This window comes from Oculina patagonica, chromosome 8 (genome assembly GCF_052425735.1).
Source record: "Oculina patagonica isolate OP01 chromosome 8, crgOcupat, whole genome shotgun sequence".
In the NCBI taxonomy this organism is placed as follows: domain Eukaryota; kingdom Metazoa; phylum Cnidaria; class Anthozoa; order Scleractinia; family Oculinidae; genus Oculina; species Oculina patagonica.
This window is the reverse complement of record NC_135765.1, coordinates 31127298-31151063: the sequence shown is the minus strand read 5'-3', so window position 1 is coordinate 31151063 and position 23766 is coordinate 31127298. Positions and strand designations below refer to the sequence as shown.

At 38.5% G+C, this 23766-nt stretch overlaps 2 protein-coding genes across 2 annotated transcripts; one reads left to right on the top strand and one right to left on the bottom strand.

Annotated features, from left to right (window-relative positions):
* The first annotated feature begins 7035 nt into the window (after positions 1-7035).
* LOC144662463 (uncharacterized) lies at positions 7036-13062 on the top strand. Its single transcript, XM_078523273.1, has 8 exons — positions 7036-7279; positions 8454-8575; positions 9106-9305; positions 10139-10257; positions 10960-11002; positions 11210-11266; positions 11895-11989; positions 12520-13062. Exons 1-8 carry the CDS (start codon positions 7198-7200, stop codon positions 12777-12779), a joined length of 978 nt encoding a protein of 325 aa, XP_078379399.1. The 5' UTR covers positions 7036-7197; the 3' UTR covers positions 12780-13062.
* Positions 13063-14012: 950 nt separating this feature from the next.
* LOC144663672 (uncharacterized) lies at positions 14013-23155 on the bottom strand. Its single transcript, XM_078524687.1, has 8 exons — positions 22699-23155; positions 21233-21417; positions 20479-20607; positions 19365-19450; positions 18259-18379; positions 15767-15847; positions 15061-15134; positions 14013-14257 (listed from the first exon to the last, which is right to left on the bottom strand). Exons 1-8 carry the CDS (start codon positions 22911-22913, stop codon positions 14120-14122), a joined length of 1029 nt encoding a protein of 342 aa, XP_078380813.1. The 5' UTR covers positions 22914-23155; the 3' UTR covers positions 14013-14119.
* Positions 23156-23766: the final 611 nt, after the last annotated feature.

Here is a 23766-nt window from a genome sequence, read left to right as displayed (position 1 = left end):
AACGAATCATCAGGCGTCCAGAATATGACTTGTGACTTTCTTTTAAACTCCTTTTCAGTCAAAATCGTTAAAATTGTCTTTTACTCCATTATGTTTTTGTCCAGCTTGGTTGGAAACGCTCCACTGATCACGATCGTGCACAAACGTAAAGACTTGAGAAATACGATAAGTTATTTTATAGTCAATATGGCTGTTTCCGACTTTGCCTACCCATTAATAGACATCCCAGTAGAACTTACACAGATAGCGACCAGTTCGTGGCAATGGCAGATCACTGGTACAACGGGGTTAGTCTTCTGCAAATTGATTACCTTTCTGAGGGATGTTTCGATTACTGTTTCTGTACAAAGTCTCGTTTGGATCGCTTTAGATCGGTTTGTAGCGGTGGTGTTACCGATGAAAGTTCATCTTATCTCGTCAAGATTTCGCGCCTTTGCTATCGCTTCCACTTGGGTCGTGGCGATGGTAGGAAATTGTATAGTTTTGTATATGTATGAATTGATACAAGAAGAAGAAGAAATTGTCTGTAGATCTAGACAAAATACTGCATTTTTTATTACTTTTTCGAGGGTGCGAACCATTTTTTTACAAATAGTGCCATTGGCTGCCATAACGATTTTATACTGTGGTATAGCAATGTCTTTACGAAGACAAGACAAAGCTCTTCAATGCAGAGCGGTGCATCAGAAAGATCAGAGAAAACGGCAAGCGATTAAGATGAGCTTCTGTGTTATTGTTGGATTTTACTTTTGCTTTCTTCCAGCACTGTTTGGAACTCTCATGTGGCAGTATGAGATAACAGTGTCTTGTTCGCTTTTCAAAGTGCTATGGTTTATAGGGACCTCCTTGCTTTGTTTCTCGTCAACAATAAACCCAATCATTTGTATGACATTTGTTCAAAGCTTTCGTCGTGAATTCATACAAATTGCAAGTTCGTGTTGCGGCAAACGGCTAACAACATATAACACAAATAACAATGAAAAATGTGAACAAGATGGCGTTACTCTGCAAAAGATCAGAATAACTGCTGCAATGGAAGAGAATCTCACATTTAGCAAGTCAGAAGAAAGACAAAGTCAAACTCGTTTTTAGCAAATTATACTCCTCACTATTAAACTTCTGTATGTAAGTCACTCTGTCAAAACTAATAACTTTCCGGGAGACCTAAAGTACTGCCGACATTGTGAAAGTTATTGACTAAATTATACATGTATGTTATAGGTCAAAGCACAGCCCTGTTTACTGGTAATAGTTACTAATGCAATATCACAGAGGCAGTAAGCAATTGTACAATCAGGTAAAATCTAGAAGACGATGTATTCAAGAAATGACAAACAAGTATAGTCAAAAGTCCATACTTTTATGTAAACCTCTGCTCGGGTGAGGTTATCTGTTGGGATGAATCCTGTGTCAATTAATCGAGCAGTTGATAGGGTGTTAAATGCGACATTTTATGAGTGAAGACAAAGATGAATATTACCTAGGCAGTTGCAAAAAAGCAACAACAACCAAAGGAAACCAGATATGTTCCCAAGCTAAATAGTGCTTATCTAAGCTATTTTTTAAATCAGTTAAACCGTACAAGGTAAATCAAGGAAAGAATTTTCGCTTTTTTCGTTTTTATATTTTGGTTTCATAAAATTAAACTTAATTAAGATGTTTTGGAGCCCGGCCATCACGCTGATACAGTTATTGACTTGTGCAACAGTGAATTAATGAAGTACAATTGACGACAGGTGTATAAGGGTACAATAGATTTATCATTACAGTCGTGGTCTGAATACAGTCCACTATAATTTGGTTTTGAAGAAATTAAAAAAAAATTTCCGTTTCTTGACGGGGAATATTTATACAGAGAAAAACAATTTGCCATTTTAGAATAGAACTTCATTAAAATTTTGTAATAATCAATATGAAATCTTGATTAAAATATATATAGTAGATTATTTGCAATTTCTGCATGTAAATAGTAAGGGTAGCTCTTTCCGGATTTTTGAAAGTGTTTGAACAATAGTACATTGCGGCATTGGTAATAGCTTTGAAATTGTTTGGAGTTAGATCACTGATCCAGCAGGCATCATTTAATATCCACAAAATCAGTGGCCAACAAGAAATATATTCTTAATCAGATGGACAAGCAAAAACGAACCTTCTTTTCAACCTTTCTCTTATAACCTTAATCATCTCCACGCCAAAAAGTGCATAAGGCTACAAACATGGCTACAAATTTCAGCAACGAATCATCAAGCTCACAGAATGTTACTTGTGACTTTCGCTTTAACTTTTTTCCAGTCAAAATCGTTAAAACTGTTCTCTACTCCATTATTTTGTTGTTCAGCTTGGTTGGAAACGCTTTTCTGATCAAAATCGTTCATAAACGTAGAGAGTTGAGAAATACGGTAAATTATTTTGTAGTCAATATGGCGGTGTCCGACATTGTCTACCCATTAGTAGTCATCCCAGTAGAACTTACACAGATAGCGACTAGTTCTTGGCAATGGCATATCACTGGAGTAGCAGGGTTAGTCTTCTGTAAATTGATTACCTTTCTGAGGGATGTTTCGTTATCTGTTTCTATACAAAGCCTCGTTTGGATCGCTTTAGATCGGTTTGTAGCGGTGGTGTTACCAATGAAAGCCCACCTTATCTCGTCAAGATCTCGCGCCTTTGCTCAGATCGCTTCCACCTGGGTCGTGGCGATTTTGGGAAATTGTTTAGTTTTGTATATTACTGACTTGATACAAGGAGAAGAAATTGGCTGCAGTTCTATACAAAATACTGTATTTTTTATTACTTTTTTTGAGGGTGCGAACCATCATTTTACAAATAGTGCCATTGCTTGTCATAACAATTTTATACTGCGCAATAGCAATGGCTTTACGAAGACAAGACAAAGCTCTTCAGTGCAGAGCAGTGCATCAGAAAGATCAGAGAAAACGGCGAGCGATTAAGATGAGCTTCTGTGTTATTGTTGGATTTTACATTTGTTTTCTTCCAGCACTGTTTGCAACTCTTATGTTGCAGTATGGCATTGCAGTGTCTTGTTCGCTTTGGAAAGTGCTATGGTTTATAGCGAGTTCCTTCCTTTGCTTCTCGTCAGCAATAAACCCAATCATTTGTATGATATTTGTTCAAAGCTTTCGTAGTGAATTCATACAAATTGCAAGATCGTGTTGCAGCAAACGGTTAACATCATATAACACAAATAACATAGAAAAATGCGAACGAGAGAAAATAACTCTGCAAAAGATCAGAATAAATGCTGCAATGGAAGAGAATCTTGCATTTAGCAAGTCAGAAGAAAGACAAATTCAAACTCGTTTTTAGCAAATTATATTCCTCGCTATTAAACTTCGGTATGTAAATAACTCTTTCAAAACTTATAACTTTAAGGAAATCATAAAGTACTGCCGACATTGTGAAGGTTATTGACTAAAGAATACATGTATGTTGTAGGTCAAGCACAGCCCTGTTTTCTGGTAACAGTTTTTTAATGCAATATCACGAAGGCAGTGAGTAATTATGCAATCAGATGAAAACAAGAAAAATTTGGTATTTTGCTGGAAGGTAAATGTTATGTTATTTTACTCCTCAATCTATTAAAATCCACAAAAAAGTCGCATGCAGGTATATGAGGAACGCGCTGCCGACCTTGACTTACTCTGTAATGAAACTTTCATATTTATTACAGCCAAAGAAACTTCATTTTATAAGATCAACTTCAGCCCGGCCATTACGTTGTTGCAGTTATTTACTTATGGAACAGTGGATAAATGAAGTACAATTGATGACAGGTCTTACAATGAATAAATGCTGCAATGGAAGAGAATCTTGCATTTAGCAAGTCAGAAGAAAGACAAATTCAAACTCGTTTTTAGCAAATTATATTCCTCGCTATTAAACTTCGGTATGTAAATAACTCTTTCAAAACTTATAACTTTAAGGAAATCATAAAGTACTGCCGACATTGTGAAGGTTATTGACTAAAGAATACATGTATGTTGTAGGTCAAGCACAGCCCTGTTTTCTGGTAACAGTTTTTTAATGCAATATCACGAAGGCAGTGAGTAATTATGCAATCAGATGAAAACAAGAAAAATTTGGTATTTTGCTGGAAGGTAAATGTTATGTTATTTTACTCCTCAATCTATTAAAATCCACACAAAAAGTCGCATGCAGGTATATGAGGAACGCGCTGCCGACCTTGACTTACTCTGTAATGAAACTTTCATATTTATTACAGCCAAAGAAACTTCATTTTATAAGATCAACTTCAGCCCGGCCATTACGTTGTTGCAGTTATTTACTTATGGAACAGTGGATAAATGAAGTACAATTGATGACAGGTCTTACAATCAAAACTTACATCAGGGCACCACAGTTTTAAAGTCGTGTCCTGAATACAGTCCACTATAATTTGATTCTAAAAAATGAAAAAAAATCAATTTCCGTTGCTTGACATGGAATATTTATATTGACAAACAATTTGACGTTTTAAAATAGGACCATTAAAACTATAAAATATTCTGTATGAAATCGTGATTAAAATAGGCACAATAGATTCTTTTCAATTTTTGCATGAAAAAGGTTAAGACTGCTCTTTCCGGATTCTTGAAAGTCTTTGAACAATAGTACATAGCGGAATTGGTAATAGATTTGAAATTGTTTGGAGTTGAAGCACTAATTCGGCAGGTGTGGCTCCAAAATCATATAAATTCTGAATCAAATGGACAAACAAGAATGAAGCGTCCTTAAACCTTTTTCTTATAACGTTAATCCTCTTTGGGCCAGAAGGTGCAAGTGGTTAATATGGCTACAAATTTTAGCAACAAATCGTCACTCATTCAGAATGTGACTTGCGACGTTAGCTTGTATAACTACTTCTCAGTCGAAATCGTTAAAATCATTCTCTACTCCATTATTTTGTTGTCCAGCTTGGTTGGAAACGCTCTCCTGATCACCGTCGTGCGCAAACGTAAAGAGTTGAGAAATACGATCAATTATTTTATCGTCAACATGGCGGTGTCCGACTTTGCCTACCCTTTAACATTTATTCCAATACAGCTTACACAGATAGTGACCAGTTCCATAAAATGGCATATCACTGGTACTGCTGGGTTAGTCTTCTGCAAACTGATACGTTTTCTGGGAGATGTGTCAATTAGTGTTTCGATACAAAGCCTCGTTTGGATCGCTTTAGATCGGTTTGTAGCGGTGGTGTTACCGATGAAAGTTCATCGTATCTCGTCAAGATTTCGCGCCTTTGCTATCGCTTCCACTTGGGTCGTGGCTTTGGTGGCAAATTGTTTAGATTTGTATATGTATGATTTGATAGACAAAAGAGGAGAAACTATTTGTACGACATTTTACAATGACAAACTTTTAGTAAGAAGTTACGAAAGAGTACGTATCATCGTCTTCCTTATTGCGCCATTGGTTGCCATGACGATTTTGTATTGCGTCATAGCAGTCACGTTGCGAAGACAAGACAAAGCTCTTCAGTGCAGAGTGAATCAGAAAGATCAAAGGAAACGCCAAGCAATTAAGATGAGTTTTTGCATTATGGCTGCATTTTATATAAGTTTTCTTCCTATGTTGTCATTTTTTCTGATAAGACAATACGAAATTGTAGTGTCTTGTTTATTTTTAAAAGCGCTTCGGTTTTTAGCACATTCCGCCCTTTACTTCTCAACAATGCTCAATCCAATCATTTGTATGTTATTTATTCAAAGTTATCGCCATGGTTTAAAAGAGATTTTCAATTCGTGTTGGAACAAACGGTTAACAACACACAACATGGAAACGGGCGAACAAAATGAAGTAACTCTTCAAGAGATAAAACAGTTAAGAGTAACTGCAATAAAGCCAAACTCGTCCTTGTACTCATCATTTTGAATAATTATATGTAATAGTCTCTTCTCTATCACGTTTATAACTCGCAGAATATAACTGCAGAAATGAACTAAAATTTGAACATGTCATGAAAAGCGAATTTTATGTTACTCTTGGCTCTTTTTGTCTAAACAGACATTCTTAGCAGTTTCAACAGGTAGAGGTCAGCTAGTTTCTTCTTGCATTGCAGCGGCTAATCCTGCCGATGCTTGAGCGGCAGGGCTGGCTGTTACTAAAACTTGCCTTAAATAAGAAACTGAATTATACAATAAAAAGCTATTAGAAACATTTTGATGGAAAACTCGGTGCTTAAGTGCCATTTTATATACATCTGACAACTTCTGATTTGAAAGAAGAAAGTGGATGACGACGAACAACCCAAGGAGGATTGGACCCTATACCCACAATGCTTTGCATGAATCAGATCACGTGACAGAAGGCTCATCCAAGATGTTGGTGTCTTTCTAAAAAGTTGTTTCACTGGAATGCAAGAATTTTTTTAAAGGAAAACTTGAGAACGATGTCAAAGAGTCAAGTACCGACAGCAAACTGATTAAACTTTAAAAACAAAGAATACAACAAAGGCTGAATAAGTTGGATTTTAATATTACTACCTATGGATTACGGCAGCTGAAAGAGGCTGGCTGTATTCCTAGCTGGATTTTGATGGTACATATCGACGTAAACTTGCCACAAGTTGACTCTTTTGAGCGACGAAGTCGCGAGAGCGAGCGACGCAAGTCGGAAACGGGCTTTGAGAAAGTCTAAGATGACACAGCGAGGCCCGTACAGAAAAGTGAACAAGCTTGGTTAATAATTAAGAGATTTATTACCAACTGACGTAAAACAAAGGACTCAGAAGACCATCAACAATCCCTAACCACAGAACAATAGCAAGATTATAAATACCCGGCGGCCTTATATGCTCTAAAAGGCCTTCTTGCCTCAGGGCACGAAGAGAATCGAGTAGGTGAATATTCTCTTAGTCTTGAATTGGACAAAGTTTATACGGCTCTTTATTCATCAAATTCGTGCTACAAGTATCTTTTGACCATGTACCAAGCTTGGTAACTAATCCTCCTTCCTCCTTCTTTTGCCTGTTTAGCTTTTGACGAAAGGGAGAGCCTGGAGACGAAGCACTTTTAGTTGCTAAGGCAACGGCAAGATCCACAGACTGGACAATATGGCGGCGATCCGCCATGCAGAAAATGAGTGCTGTAATTATTTTTAAATTTATAGCTTTTTCTGAAATCACCTCTGTTACAAGAGAATCTGAAAGTGTGCGTGGAAGGATGAGGTGACAAGATGCACGAAAAGAGGGGTAGTTTAACTTATTATCAATTCCATTTGCCCCTCGATCTCACGCAAGAAGTAAACAACAGAAAAGGTTTGTGTTTAACTTAAGCTTATATGGTCTGTGGCTTGAGCGATACAAACATGATGTTCCTACTTAGGTTGTATAGTTGTAATGTTTCTAGAATACCCGGCCACTGAATCTGCAGAATCCTTTTCGTTTCTTGAAGTTATTTGCTTTGTTTATTACTCGCGCTATTACCTCGATTTTATTGTTCGACTTTGTAAGGCCAAGTAAAAAACCCAAATGTTTCTCGTCCGGATTTCTATAAAAAGTAAAGTAACAGTATTTTGTTGCATTCCTTACCTGTGTTGTTCGTATATCGATTCTTTTTTTTCCTCCATCGTCACATTCTTCAAAAGCGAACTTGCAAAATAAATCCTGCAAGGTAATTGACCTATCCAGTACGGACCTGGCGTACCAAGGCTTAAAAATTTTGGCATGAGTTCGTATTAAAACGCGGACAAAAGCCATGTCTTACAGAATTTTTAACTACGTACAAAGTGAAAGTAACGCCTGTTGGTTTTTGTTCGTTCCAACGGGGACGAGAAACATTTGTATTTTTTTACTTGGCCTAATGGTGCAAGGGCCCAGTGGAGCTGAATCCGGCCCTAGGTCATCCTGATCCTGCAGGGACGAGTGATATTAAGGCGTGAATATCCTTACGATAGGAAGTCCTATTACCAATAAGTCGTAACCGTAAAAGAGAGAAGAGTTGCAGGGCTATGTTAATTGAACACTCTAGTTTATTCAATGCACAGTGTTTGGACAGAAATAAGATCATAAATTGACTGAAAGAAACTGCTACAGGTGCCCTTTATACTAAGTTGATAGCTGATCTTATCTTTAACAAGATGTTCTGGTACTGCATGCATTGAATGTACTATCATCATCAGCCCACGTCTACTTGACAATGTATCTGATACTGTATGGAGAACTCAGTCTAATTTTTCAGTGTCAAATCGGGTGATCTCCAACTGGCTGCATGTATCATTGTACAGTCAGCTTTAAGATGGACATCTCAATAAGACGGACAACTGGTGTTGGTCCCATCCCTGCATTTTCAGTCATTTCACTGTAACTAAACTCCCCATAACATGGACACCTCTCTAAGACGAACAGTTGGAGACAGTCCTGACGGTGTCCATCTTAGAGAGAGTTGACTGTAGTACACAATTAATTGTTAATCAAATCTTTGTTGATCCAGGATCAGCTGAAAGAGGTGAGAGCCGATGCAACTCCAGGAACACAGTTCATTCCAGACCATGTAGTCGGCAAAGTCACAGCTGTGTATCAATTGACCAAGACACTCACAATCAGAGCTCACAGGTAGGACGTTGTATAATTAAATTACTGTATTTATTCGAATAAGCGCTCACCTTGAATAAGCACCCATCCTGTAGGTAGGAAAAGTTAATAAGCGCCCAGCCTCGAATAAGTGCCCACCCCCACCCCCCTAAAAAGTGGGGCGCAAGAGGAGTACTAATTATTATTAAAGTTGAGAGTGAATTGACTACCGGTACGTACTACTAAGAGACAACCCCAAAGACCGAGTTTGTTTAGTTTTTTACTGAAACTTTCAATGAACAGTTTAAACTCAGCTTTAGTACATCTTCACATATAGTTATTATACATTGTTTTCTCGCAAAATAAATGTACTACTTGCTAAAAATGGTGAGAATTTAATAAGCGCCCAGCCTCGAATAAGCGCTCACCTCGAATAAGCGTCCACTCTCAAGGTCAAAATTTAATTACCGCCCGGGTGCTTAATCAAATAAACATGATATGGTAATTGGTAATGTTAATATTTTCCTTATTCTTGTTCGGGGAGGAGAAACTTATAGTTGTTTTCCTTGCAGCATATTTTGGTGGGATCTGCGCTACGACGACCCCATGCGACTGAATACTCTCCTCTAGATTACCAGAGTATGCCTGATGTCGGCAAATCTCCACGGCAACCTTTCAGACCACAATCTTCATGTACGGTTTACAGTTATGCTTCACGTCCTGTTACAGCAAGGGAACAGTCATCACACCTTGGAAGACATACAAAGTCAAGGTACATATATATCTTAATTTTTGTTATCAGACATTTTAGCATGTAGTATTGCTGTATATTTTTACAAGTTTGCAGTATTAATATTTTTGGCAAGCCCAAAGGGGGAGTTGAAAAACACTGGTCACAAATAATGAATAAAAATAAATGCAGATCTAGGGGCGGGGGCCCTTATTTTTAGGCCAAATAGAGACCCACAGAGCCGAGAAGAATTATTTTTGAGAGTGCCCCCCTTCTTTTTTCCAGCGTCTGGATGATCGCCCCCCTCCCACTTTTCTAAAGGCCTGGATCTGCCACTGAGTAAAAATCTACAGTGATTCTTTACACTAATACCTGTAGGTCAAATAAGATATTTATTTTCCAATGTTTTCTTTTCCCAAAATGCTGACTTTCCAAAGTTTTTTAATCATTTGCATGCTCAAGAGGAATACAGAACCTGTTAAATCGGTCTTGTAGAGTACAAACATAATTAAACCAGTTTTGTGAAGTACAAATATTGTGAGAAATTTGTACTTGTTTTGTGCATTATGATTTTGTACTCCACAAGTCACAGTTGGATAATTTTGTCATATAAAGATATTAGTTTTAGTACATGTGCATAACAGCTCATGTACACAGTGTACTACATGTATATTTAGCTCTTTGGTGTTTTTCTTTACACCTAGGTTCACTGTTGTTGTACATCTGCTGTTGTCACTTTACAACAGTATTGTCAGTCCCATGACTTGTTTAGTACATGTACTTTGATCTGAAAACTTAACTGCTCTAATACATCCCCATTAACATGCAGTTTTTAACACTGTACTGTACATGTACATCTTCTGTTGTCACTTTAGCTTGTTAAGATGTAAATCAGCCTCATCTACCTCTTTGTGCTCACATTCATCAACTTCAAGTTCTAAATCAACATCTTCTCACAAGTCATCAACAAGCAAAAAGCGTCTCTGTGAAATACGTAAGTTGTACATTTGTTTATTCCTCTGGTTTTTGTTCAGGTCCAACATTGGTCTGCCACTGACATGTCCCCTGAGTCAATAACATACCCCTCCCAATGCCATTGAACACCATTGGTTTTGAACCAAACCCGTTATTAGGGCTTAGTGGGGACGTGCCCCATCTCCCTACCTGAAATTATGTCTAGTACCCCCCACCTTGACCTTCCTTGGGGTGGGTATGGATATTTTCTGGAACACACACCTCTGCCTGTCAAAATTGGAGCTCTAAAACACCCAGCTTTTCAGCTTAAAAGTAAGGTGACTAGTGCATGGAAGATAATGGGTTTAACCATCGTTAGAATGTATGTTCCGTTTCTTGGGAAGCTTGTGCCACTAACTAAAGTAATCTTGACAATCACTCAATGGCACAGTTTTTGTTATTTTGCCCATTAAATTTTTATTTCCTGTCTTTTTTTAAGTTTTTCTATACTACTTACACACTTTTCTTCCTTTCTTGGAATGTGCAGTTCCAGAAAATGTCCATTCCCACCCCGTTGATGGTCATTGGAAATTCCAAGGGGATGGGGGGTTCTCAAAAGCCAAAATTTTTAAAGGAAAGTATGGGGCTTAACTGGATTTTCCAGAGGAGAGGGGGGATTCAAATCAAATAACCTTCCGTGGGAGGGGCATGGATAATAAAGTTTTTTCTTCTTTGTTAACAGGTGATGACTACAGGTTTTTTAAAAGTGGTCCAGTTCCAAAACAGTGAGTATTGATCTTCACTCCCATTATACTCCCCCCACCCCCCACACACACTGTATTATAAGACCCAGGCCACCCTTCACAATAATTCATGAAATCCATATTAATTTTTTCTGTTTTTGAGCCACTGTGTTACATAGTGACTGCAGTGTTATGGGCAATCAGGGTCACCTGTACTCTAACTGAAGTTGACTCATTTGCTTTTTGCAGGATACCTCCTCATGGTGAAACTCTTCACGGTTTTTTAACTGGAGCACGATACAACAGGTAACAAAGTAATACGCCACTATGAACAGCTGGACTGAACTGACAATTAGTCACTGACCTGGCCCTTGGGGTGCTTGTTACTTGTATTTATCAGGCCAGAGAGAACTGTTTCTCACTGGTATATTGATGGTGTGGCAGAATAACAGCCAGCTTCACAGTTTGAAATCAGAAAAACCTCAATTGCTTGTTCCTCTGTTTGTTGCACTGGCTGTTAATTTCAATGTAAAAAAATTCCTACACTGTTTGCATTCCGCAGTAGAGCAAGAAAACTGATTAGTCCTTTTCCTGAGTGACTTACACCATTTGCAAGGTTTTTCAGCATTGGCCAAACAAAACAACAGACAAAGAACAAAAACAATGCCCCTATAAAGAGGTGCAGGTTAAACAACAACCAATGAAAATAGAGCTTTTTTAAAAAAAACCCAATTTTTTTTTTTTGGCATTGTTTTTTGTAAGTGGTGCAGGTTACATGCTTTTCCTATTCCTAACCAGCACCTGTAGAACTGACTGAGGCACAATGAAGCAGCGGTAGAGAAAACTGTATTTCTCTTTTGTATAACAATTAAAGAACGGGTGTTGTCTGATTGCGTACGGTTGAAATATTTCTTTTAATTCAATTGCTTTTTAGGGCAAGATACTTGGATTCCCGTGCGCTGTCCAAATTAGGAGTGTATATTCCCAAGCCTGATCTGAACTCGTTCTTTATACGAGATGAATTTGATGGTAAGAGCGATCAATCCCTGCCGTTTCATGGGATAAACCTGCTTGTCTGTGTTCTTACTATTCCCATATCCATGTGTAACAATCGAACTTTAAATGCCAGTTACTCTTATTGTCTCGAAGGGCGTCGATATTCACGTGTTTACAGTTCAGATACACGTGCAACCTCGTTCCCAGGCCCTCCATTCTTTTCCTCCCTTGCTTTTGGAGGTTGACGCTCGTGTTTTAGTGCAACTTTTCCTGCCATTATTTTGATCAGTGGCTAGGATTTTGCTCTCGCTTAAAGAAAAGTTCTTCTTTTTGTTGATAACCTTTACAAAATCATCGTGCTTTCTTTAAGGTCCTAGTGTTACTGATATCGCTTACGTCTGTTTTATTGATTTACCGATATTTTAGCACTTACCGTGACAGAAGACCTGTGTCTCTGGTGACTCATGAGTAACGCGTCACTCGTCACGTTATTTAACTACGCGGAATCGAGCGTGACATCAGCTGTCGATTGTAATGTCAAATTCTGCGAATTTATATTTCAGATTCGGATGCCCGGAGCATTTTCTCCGACTCATCTGAAGAAGAACTGATCGTGGAAAAGGAAAAAGAAAAAGACGAAAGTGAGGATAGGACGTTCTCAACACGAGCAGCTAACACGGACCCTCATTTCCTTAGCATTGAACGCTGGCATTCAGCAGAATGGAAAACAGACAGAAAACCATGCAGAGAGCCAAGAGTACAATCAGCACCGCTAAAAATTAAAGCCATAAAGGCTTACTATTACGACTATGGCAAAAAATAATCATACTTTGCGTAACTTTGGCCCCCCGCCCCTCCTTCTCTTTGTAGTTTTACGCAGATGATTGTTTCGAATTGTTAATTTAATTGTTTAGTAAATAATGCAAACGTCAGCAATGTTCATTTCAGCTTTCGAATTACGTTCATTAATTTATTGAGACTTCAAATTCTGCAAAATTATTTTTGTATGTATATTGTTTTAAGAAGTGTTAGTAATATGTACATATGGCATATACTCCCATAAATAGTTTGAAAAGTAAAACAATACATAACAAAAGGACACAAGATATCCAGTTTCACTCTTCTTCTTTATCTTTAATTTAAAAACTTACTTAAGTTAACAGAATTGTTTTCTCTGTGTGTGTTTGAAGATTGTCTTGTTAATTTACAATCGGAAAACAGATTTGAATGTCTAGTTTCGACTGAAGGGGGTAACCAAGTTGAAAGGTTGTTGATTAGAAAATACCCCTTTCCTGATCCAATTTTTACATGTTTACTAACTAACACTTCATTTCAAATTGAAAATCGTAATTGCCCAGCCCCCACCCCCTCAAAAATTAAATGGTCCGTCTCTTATAACGCATCTTACTGTAGTTATCTACGTTCTGTATACTGTAGTAGCTTTAGACTAGTCCTCAAAGTCCCGTTATTATGACGTGGCTCTAAATCAGGCGATTCCAACCTGGTCTATTCTTATCGTTCAACTGCAAGCTAAGAAAATTGAGTTAAACTCAGAAGCAACTATTAACAATTTGGATGAATGAACAACTTTATTAAGGCACGATAAATTGATCATCAGAGCTGGTAGGGTTTTGCAATTAAGACTGCGAAGAGTGCGCAATTTGTAAAATCCGTTAGAACTCAGTTTTTGGTATTGACAATCCGCTTCCTAGCATTAGTCAGATATCGTTTAAAATGTCGTTTTATGCATCTTTGCTCCTTCTAAATGAAACACTTCTTACTTGAAGAACCAGTGTGTGTTGCTTTGGCAGAGCTCTGTTTGCTGGGACAAAACAAAACTTCCCATTTTGGGATCTTTTTGGCCACAGGTGTGGCCGTTTATTTACATAACAGTGGCAGAAAGATCACATTTCAAAAACATACAAAGTATCAACCCAGCAAAGGTGAGGAGAAAACCGCCAAACCACTGATAAGTGAAACCGAAAGGAGGGAGGGGAAATGGTGTTCGCTTCTTGAAGACATCAAGTGAAAGAGAATTGAACACGCTAGTCAGATATCGTCTAAAATGCCTTTTTATTCAAAGACAAGTTTCTACATAACAGAGTTAAAATCAAATCAAAATGCGTGACTTGGAGTCTGTGTGTCGATTTACTGTTTCTCAGATTAAGAAGTACTCTTCTGTTTTTTCATTTCCTCATATTTATCCGTCTTCTTGATAAAACCAGCATCAATCAGATTGTAGGCCATATCTATTATGGTGGTCTTTGAATCGGTTGGCTGGAACCCAAAATCAGCTTTTATCTTCAACAAAAAAAGAAAAAAAAAACAGTAAGATTTAAACACAGTTTCATATACCCAACCAGCTACCCAGTTTCCCACGGCCAAGTGGAAACGTTAGAGAGAGAGGGAGAGAGAGAGAGAGATCTGGATACAGATAAGAGCTTATTAAAGGAAAAGCACGTGTTAAGAAATACTTGTGTGGCTTTCTCCCAGGCCTTTACGATCAACACGTGACCCGAAACGAATTGACCACGCGAGATTCTCTAAATTTGTATGGAATATTTTGACGGAACTCGAGTACGGAATACCGTACAGACCTGAAACTTGGATAGGTAGACTATCTAGTAATTTTCTACAACCTGTATTATTCTTGTTTTTTTTTTTTAACTCAGTAGTTTTGGATTCACTTTTTTGCGGCGTGTCAGTGCAACCTCAAACCAAGTGTCTTCGTTCCTCTTGACCAGCGGTCGGGAAACGAGCGACCCTGCAAAGTTATGATTGGAAGTCCAACGATAGCGGACTTCCGGTTGAGTTAGGCATGCTTTGTTTTCAAAACATGATTCGTTCGGTGGTGTTTTGCTTTCGGCCATTTTCATTGCCTTCAAAACCAATCAAAATCGATCCTGCAACGGAACTTTCGAGAGTCGCTCGTTTCGTCAAGCTTGCGATCCCTTGCGTAGACCAGAAGGATCGTGGTCTCTAGGGACAAGAATGACGAGGTACGAGATTGTACGAGCATGAGAGATGAGGAGATAGACATTTGACTTATTTTCAGTTACACTGCACATTTGACGCGAATTTACCAGTAATGTAAAAGTGGTTACCTTCGAGTTGTCTATCTTTAATTCGTGGTCCTGGCTAGGATCCATCAGCTTTACTTCGGTGGGAACGTCATAACCTTTAGAATGAAATACAGAAGGAAGCTTAGTTCCTTGTAGGTAAACCGTTTGTTAATATAGTCATCTCAGCTGTTTGCTAAGTCAGTCTTGCCTTTGAAGATCGAGAGGGTCACGATTTTTTAGAAAGGATAACACGACTTGACATAATCAAGAGAAACAGGAGTAGAAGAAACTGGAACAGGACTAGATGGCGTGACACGAAAACTATTACCAAAGAATGGATAACAGGGGAGCTTTCCAACTCCCCTGAAAAATTTCTGTAATTTAGGTCCTCAGAAATGGCATTTTCTTCCTTCAATCCTTGATACCACTTCAAATACTGTATGATCTGTCCAATTCACGGATCCTTTTAATACTGTTACCTTTGATATAGCATGTGATGTCTTTTTAATTAATTTTCTTTTCTTTTTCTTCAAAAGCGAAGATCTCATTTCCCGGAATTCAGAAGGGGGGGGGGGGGGGAGTTCGATATTTTGTTTGCTCTTGAAGTTATATTATAGCAATGATAATAGCCCAAAAGGGAAGTTCCGGAACCCCTAGAACCCTCTCCTGGCTACGCCTCTGATCTCTGTCAATCTCCTCCGGGATTGACGGTTGCCTACTACCACTAATATCTCTGTTTGAAACTTACCAAGGGGTCTAAATTCTTCATCAAGAACTTTTGCCAGTTCGTGTATCCACATGCAGCCAGTAATTGAGATGTATCTGTTACCTAGGAGACGAACAAACAGGACGACGTTGCGTGAACTTTTAATTATAACGACTGGTTTTGTTATTAAGATCCATAGAGGTAATACTTCGTTAACACTACATAAAGTTTCATAGCGAGTTTCCTGAATACTAAATATTTATTTCAGAAATACTGAAAGAACTGTTTCAAGGACTTTATCCAAATGTCATTCATTCAACCTATTCATTCATATTAGTGGAGCATACGGCTGCAATAAACTCTTAGCCAAATGCAGACATAAGAAAATAAGAGTGAAATATAAAAAAATAAACACTCACAACAGTAACGAAACTGCAGCAGATACACAAGAAGGAAAAGACGGACAAAAATTGAGGAAGAGTTAAAACAGCTAAACTGCGATATGGGTTTCTGAAAAACTGTTATGTTCAATAGTTTTCAAAGCTAATCTTGTTTGTTTATATGAACTTTTAATTATAACGACCGGGAAACATACTTGTAATGAAGCAATGGTTTTGTTATTTAGTTCCATAGAACCTCACAGAAGTAACTTCTTCGTTAACATTAAGCGAGTATTTGGCAAAACCTAATAAAATAGACTTAACTCAGCCGTGACACAGTACCTTACATCTGGAATACTAAATAATTATGTCAGAGGTTTAATTATTCTCTGGTTACGTTTGGCAGTTTAAGCCAAGGGTGAGTGTTGGTTTGCGGGTACATTCCTATTCATCTGGCGGTTTACGGTCACGAAATTATGGCGGTTTTGGTCTTTAGGAGAAAACGAAAGCTTTTAGTTTCCACCTGTTGTACCTTAATTTTTGACACTATAATAGAGTTTATTTAATAAAGTTTAAGTCAACTCTCTCTAAGACGGACACCTTCGGGACCGGCCGCAGCTGTCCGTCTTAGAGAGGTGTCCGCCTTGTAGAGAGTCAAGGTAACGTGACACCAGTAAGTCTTAGATAATAAAGGTATGCTCGTGTCATGTTGAATACTTCATCTTCATTATTTATTACCGAGCTTAAAATTTACCATCTTTATTATTTACAATAAAGCTAAACCTTTACACGATGCAACAAACCTCTGCTAACTGCAACAAGACTAATTTAATAAAAGGACCGTATTTGCTTGTTAAAGCAATAATTGAGAGCTTCTACAAACTGTAATACTGTAAGTAGAAAACGACCTCTTTAGTGTCCATACACGTTAAAGCGTCATTGTTTTTGGTTAGTAAGCTTGGTATACCCGTATCCTTGGAGCGCTGACTAACTTTGCTTTAGGTCGATACGAAGTTTGGAAATATTTCACTAATAAAACATGATAAAAAACACTTCCCAAGTGTCCGTTAATGATTTCAAAGTGTCCGTTGTCCGTCTTTTAGGGCCTGTTTACATGGAAGGCGGGTGCCCCGGCTAACCGAGTTACCCGGCTAACCGAGCCACCCTGGGCGAGCCAACTTTTCATACGTTTCTTTAGAGAACGCATCGAAGCGTTTACATGCAAGACGGGAAACCCGCCTTGCCGGGGCACTCGGTCTGCTTGCCCGGGGCACCCTTCTAGGCGGGATAGCTTTTTGCCATGTAAACGGTTATGCCCGGGCTATCCCGGCTTGCCGGGATAAGTCTTCGCGCGTGTTCTTAAATTAAATTTGAAGCTAATGGCATAAAATGTATAAATTCTGAACCCAAACAGTGCTATTTGACCAAAATTAGATCAAATTAGTTTTATCTGAAGGCTGGAATTTTTTTCTTTGAGCAACAGCTAATTAATTCGAAATTTTCGTAGGAATGATTATCCTAACTCACGAAACAACAAATTTAATTTCAATTTGGCGGCCAAAGACTGTTGAATTTCGATTGAATTCCGCTATAAATGGACGTACTAAAGTTCTAAGAGCTTGCACATCAAAATAAAATAGGTTTGAAGACGGCTAGCCTTGATTATTTAATAAAAGTCATATTTTTCTTCAATTATTTGGAGCTACATGGTTTTCCCACGCTGTGACACGCTTCAATGACGCTGTCTCAACTCGGGTAGAAGGGCTGTGAATTCTGCATGTAAAGGCGGGCTATGTTTCATCCCTTCTAGCCGGGTAACTCGGTTAGCCGGGGCACCCTCCCTCCATGTAAACAGGCCCTAAAAGAGAGGTGTCCGTCTTATAGGGAGTTTGGTTACAGTAAAATGACTGAGAAACGGCAGGGACCATCACCAGGTGTCCGTCTTATTGAGGTGTCCGTCTTATAAAGGTGTCCGTTAAGAGAGAGTTGACTGTTTTGAACAAAATATGGCGGTTTGCAGAACGCACGACCCCCTATAATAGACCCCTTCCCCCCCTACTGCATTTTTCACGTAGAACAGAGACCTGCCTGATACCTTGTGTAACACTTACTGAAACTAGAAGGGCTTGTTTGTTGCTAGGCAACTGTTCTTACCAGGAGCTTTAGGTGACGTCATTGCCGTTATGTGTGCTCCTGCAACATCTCTGACGTCACACACTGGCATTGGCATCTTTGGCACCACTGGCATTTCGTGTTGGAGAAGACGTCTGTGAAACTGAGTTTGAATACATAACTGTTATTATTATTATTATTATTATTATTATTATTATTATTTTTATTATTATTATTATTCTATAAAGTTCAACAAGATAAGCGAGAACAACCCATGCATCTGTGTTATGGTTTGTCTATATTTGTTCAGAAATTATTTTAACAATGCCGTTTACTGTCCACTTCTTACTACTCTGACACTTTTTCTGCTAAGATTTTCTTTTTCTTTTTCAAACTTGACTACAAAAATCTGAACCCCTTTCAGACCTGATCAGTTCTATCTATTACCCAGACTGAGGAAGTATTCAAACGAGTTTTATCGAATGTACTGACGTTACACTCTTTTTTCTTAAAGAATATTGTTTTATAGCCCAAGCTGAAAATTCTTAATTTTCTGCCGATGTTAGGCTGAAAATATTCTTGCGAATATTCTTAGATTGTAGCCAATAAAATGTCCTTTTGTGCTGTATACCATAGATATGTATTACAAGTATCGTTCATTGAACTGTAATAAGCAACGAACATTTAGCTAATACAGGTTTTAACGTTTTATTGGCCAGTTTTGCCGTTTAGAGAAAGATGAATTTTATATAAGGTTTAGTTAAAAACATATAGTTGTAATGGGTTTATAAATTTTCCACACACAAAATGATATTCTTTTTAAAATCTCAGCCTCGGGTTTATTTTTAAAATATTCTTGAAATTTCGCAAATTTCAGCCTCGATATTCTTATAAAATAAATTTTTATAGAAAAAAAGAGCGTGCAGCTCTTCCCCCTCTTTCATCTAATACATCGGTTTCGTAGTTTCTCAGTTGCTAAGAAAGCAGTAAAAAATTAAGCTATAGTGATATGTGATCATTATGGTGTCGTTTGGCGAAAATTGAAGATTGGATTCTGAGCGAGGTTATAATTTCAAAACCGCAGCCGAGAGGCTAAAAAAACTACATCAAGCCTGAAGTACCTCAAGCCACCCTACTAATATGTTTACCTCAATACTTGTGCAAGTCGATCCGTGCAACACAGGTCCAAGGATAAGACCAGGATTAATGGTACACAGTTCAAACTTCTCATCATCTATTAACATTGAATGTGAGTACTGTATTTAAGTAACGTCAGAAACCCATAAGGGTTGAAACGTGTAACTCCCTATAATTCGCATTGTACAAAGCGTTTGCACATTCGTTTACACTAAGTACCATATTTGGAAAATCACGAGAAACATTTAACCAATCAAATTTGGATTAAATTCACAGCGCGCGCTAGCTCGCGCTCGATGGCGTAATCTTGTTTTTGAACAAGCTTGGTTGAATAAAGTTAAATTCTTGTTTCAGCTTCTTGAAGTAGTCTGGAGAACTTCGCTTCGATACACTTAATGTATTTCTTTAGTTTCTGTAAGAAATTTACGGTGTTTAGGTCGATATTCAAGCAACTTACCGCAAAACCAAAAATTATGTTGCGTGTGTCATTACTGTATAAAGCATTCGCGTACAAATTCTTCGTGTTTCCAAATATGGTACTTAGCAAAGTGAATATTCAAACGCTGTGCGCGCGCGTTACACGTTTCAATCCTTATGGGTTTCTGGTAACGTTAATTAATCCCTAGGGGTGAATGAAAGAGGTTGCTAGGGAGTTATCTGGAATCCAGGGCCAGCAAAAAATTTGTAATGTAACCTTATCATCATTTTGCCCTTCTGGGTTTGAAAATTGTCTCTAAACATTTTTCTTTAAAACTATTATTTTTCTTCAAATTGAAGATAATTTTGAATTTTTTTGTAATTTCAAAAACAGGAATTACTCTTGGCTTGATTTTGCGTCAATTTCCGTTATTTCTGACTTTCTAAGAAAAGGGTGAAATCCAAGATGGCAGCTCTAATGACGTCTTATGACGTCACAGCCAACAAAAGTCACGTCATATTGAAGAGTAAGTCAAGAGCTTTTTACTCAGTGCAAAATAGTTTCGCTGTGCGTTAATAGAACGAAAACCCTGGGGCCATCCACCCGCTCCCAACCCCCTTCCCTTGTACCCCTTTGCTTGTACGTCCGGGCCGAGGCTAAATATAATACTTGACTATCAAACGAGTACGGTATATGAATGTTTTAACCTGGTAAGTTGTTGACAAGTTCCCAAGCCGCCTTCTCAGCGAGATGTTTGCTCTTTTCATAAGCGCGGCAGTTGTCCAAGTTTGACCAGTCTTCCTCGGTAAAGACTTTTCCTTCTGCAAGTCGACCACCTACATATTATGCAAAGTGTTAAAATCAGAATAACAGGCATAACAGATGTTCAGGTTTTAAATGAAACCACGACATTTGACTCTACAAAATTTGAGATTGACCGCAATACTCGGAATTTTTGTTTTGCTGACTTTGGGTATTCCTGGTGTTACATTTCATCAGGATGAGGGTTTATGGAAAGTCAGAATCACGGGCGTTGTTCCTGTAAATTTTTTATTTGATTGCACTCTCGTCGCCATTCGTTCTTTGATGTTCAAACGTGGAATACTCGAAACAGTTCTCAAAACGTTTTTGAACCTACGCAAACGCCCGCCCGCCACAAACGTCGGCCATCTTTATTATAAACTAAACCGGTACTTAGTCCTACTCGGCCAAAATTTCTTTTCTGGGTTATCATCAAAACTCGGTTCCAGGCCTTGCTGCCAGCACCCCTCCTGCCCCCGTGAAACCTTTTCTCTTTTTCCCCTCCCGGTAGAACCCCATACCCTTCATACCTCTTGTGTCACACGTACCTCCCTGACCCCTGTGACTAATTGATTTCAACATATTGGTAACCCCTAACTGCCCTATTTTTCATTTTTAAATGTTTTAAAAACTCTCGTGTTTAGTCATTTGTTCTCTTACTATAAATTGAAACACAAGAACTTGTCAGCACAACCCGTTTAACGCCACCCTTGGTCTTGGCACATGCTTCAAGCACATTTTTAGTTCCTTCCACCGCGGGTCCAATAATCTCCATTTCATCTGTTGGACTTGTGAAGGGGAAGGGTGACGCAACATGAATCACATAGGTACAGTCTTTGACAGCACTATCAATGACAAAAAATACAAGCAGAGACAAATTTGATATTTTACACGAATGACTTCAGTCAAACCAATACGCTGTGGTTTATTGTTTTCAGGTGTCTTGGAAAATCTAAGCGGTATGACGTGTTGGGTGACAGCGGCTCACTCACAATTAATAGAACAGACCATAAATACCGTAAATGATCTAATAAACGCCTACTTTCAAATAAACGCCTCGAAATTTGTATTAGACGCCTTCCTCTAATAAACGCTCCGTGTCTAATAGACGTCCCCCCCCCCCTCAAAAAAAATCCCTGAAAAACCAAGGAAACGCTCCATAGAGTAAAATCACGAAATTAATTAAGTTTCTTGCTCGAATTGGACCTCCAAGAGGCCAACGATGCCAACATGGTTGACCCCGATGACGACGAATACATTGACATCGAACTGTAAACGACATCGCCCCCTCTAGGACTCCTAAAATTTAATAGACGCCCCGTGCGTTTTTTTATTTTATTTTATTTTGCTGTATTGTTGTTATTGTTAACCCATGGAATACCGCACCACCTGAATTCGTTAAAATTATACTGAATATTAATATGTTGATTGCATAACCACGTATCCAACGCATGCAAAACCGTATTCTTGGGGAGTTTACGGAAAAATGTCAAAGGAAAAAGTTGTTTCTGATGGACTGCAGATCCAGATCTAGTCATCCGATCCAAATGTTCGGGAAAACCAAGTAAACCTTTTTCCATATTTTTATATCAGCTTGCTTCAGGATTGATAATGAATGCAAACACCTCGTTTCAATTGAGTGCACACCACAAGATCACGCATGCAGAATTTTTCAAAAATACTTTCATTAAAATCGAGATATGTACAGGCCCTGTACAGATATATTCTGCTGAAAGAAACAAACTTTGTTTGTAAACCAATAAGGTCGAATTGCTAGAAACGTTTGTTGGTTGTAGAATAGGAAATAATGACAGTTCCCTCGCGTGACTGCTAACGTTCAGTTTATAACCACAAAACAGATTTTATTGATAAAATCTACACAATAAATTACGAAGCATGCATATACAGTTGAACCCCGGTAACTCGAACTCTGAAGGAAAACGAAAAACAGTTCGAGTTAGCGGGGTTTTCGAGTTAACCGAGTAAAAATGACTGAAAAGTGGGTCCAAGGGAAATGGAAGTTAGTTTGAGTTAGCGGGGTTGTTCGAGTTATCCGAGTTCGAGTTACCGGGGTTTTACTGTACTTACGTTATGGATGAACTTTACAAAATAGTGATTATACTTACTCGACCCAGGATTCTTTCTTCATGAGGTCTGCCTCGGCTAATTCCAGCGGGTATTTTGCATTTTCCGGAGACAGCATTTTTAAAGGTTTAACTTTCTGCTCGTTCGCCAGACTTCTGACCGTTCCACGAACGATGTATTCTCCGGAGTCTAGCAATTGCTTTACAACATGCATTGCAAGAAAACCGGAGGCGCCTGTTACAAGAACACGGGTCATATCGCCGGTGTAGTGAAACTAACAACGTTTTCTGGAGCAAATTCAATTACTGGATGCAGAAAGTGAAGACGTCACGCCAACGCCTCTGTGTTTGCAGATTTTGTTTACTTTACATTAATATGACTCAGCAACATTCTCGTCCCCGTCCCCCAGATCCTTGGTCAGCACTTGATGCTGCCTAAAACGACCGTGGCGTCTGCGTAGGAAGACCTCGCGATCGAGACAAGCTTTACCCCACTAGCTGAGCCTGTTCAACCCTTTGGGAAAGGGTGCGTCGTCTGCGCTAGACTCAGTCCACAGCCCTTTATTTTTTCGTGTTTTTTCTTTCGATGAGCGCGCGGTGAGAATGGCGAGAGAACTGGACGCCAGCGCAAAACGAAAGGTTTCGTTTGCCCTTTTGCGCTCGCTTCGTTTGCTTTTTGCGTTGAAAAATCGAGAGGCTGTGGACAGTCTACGTCTGCATTGGCGGTCTAGTACTTCTAGCCGGCCGATCAGTTAACAGTCACTTTTGAGTTCGATCATCAACAATTTGTAAAAATTTTTCTTTAGAAAAACATCTATGGAAAATAAAATATACCAGTATAAACCCCAGACATTATGAGCTCATCTTGCGAATAATTTAACTTTGTATATTTTTAAGAGGTACATTTTATAGTTGCTATTTCTAATTGGTAGTAAGATCTATTTCTGTTCTCAGTACAAACACCTAAAATAATAAGTGAAAAAAGGAGTACTTTAACGAGCGGCTGTGAGGTAAATAATGTAACTTTACGACCTTGAAAGAGCCAATATATCTCTCGAAAAAAATAACAATTAACTAGAACTACTTTCTACAGGGCAGGGCTTTCCATAC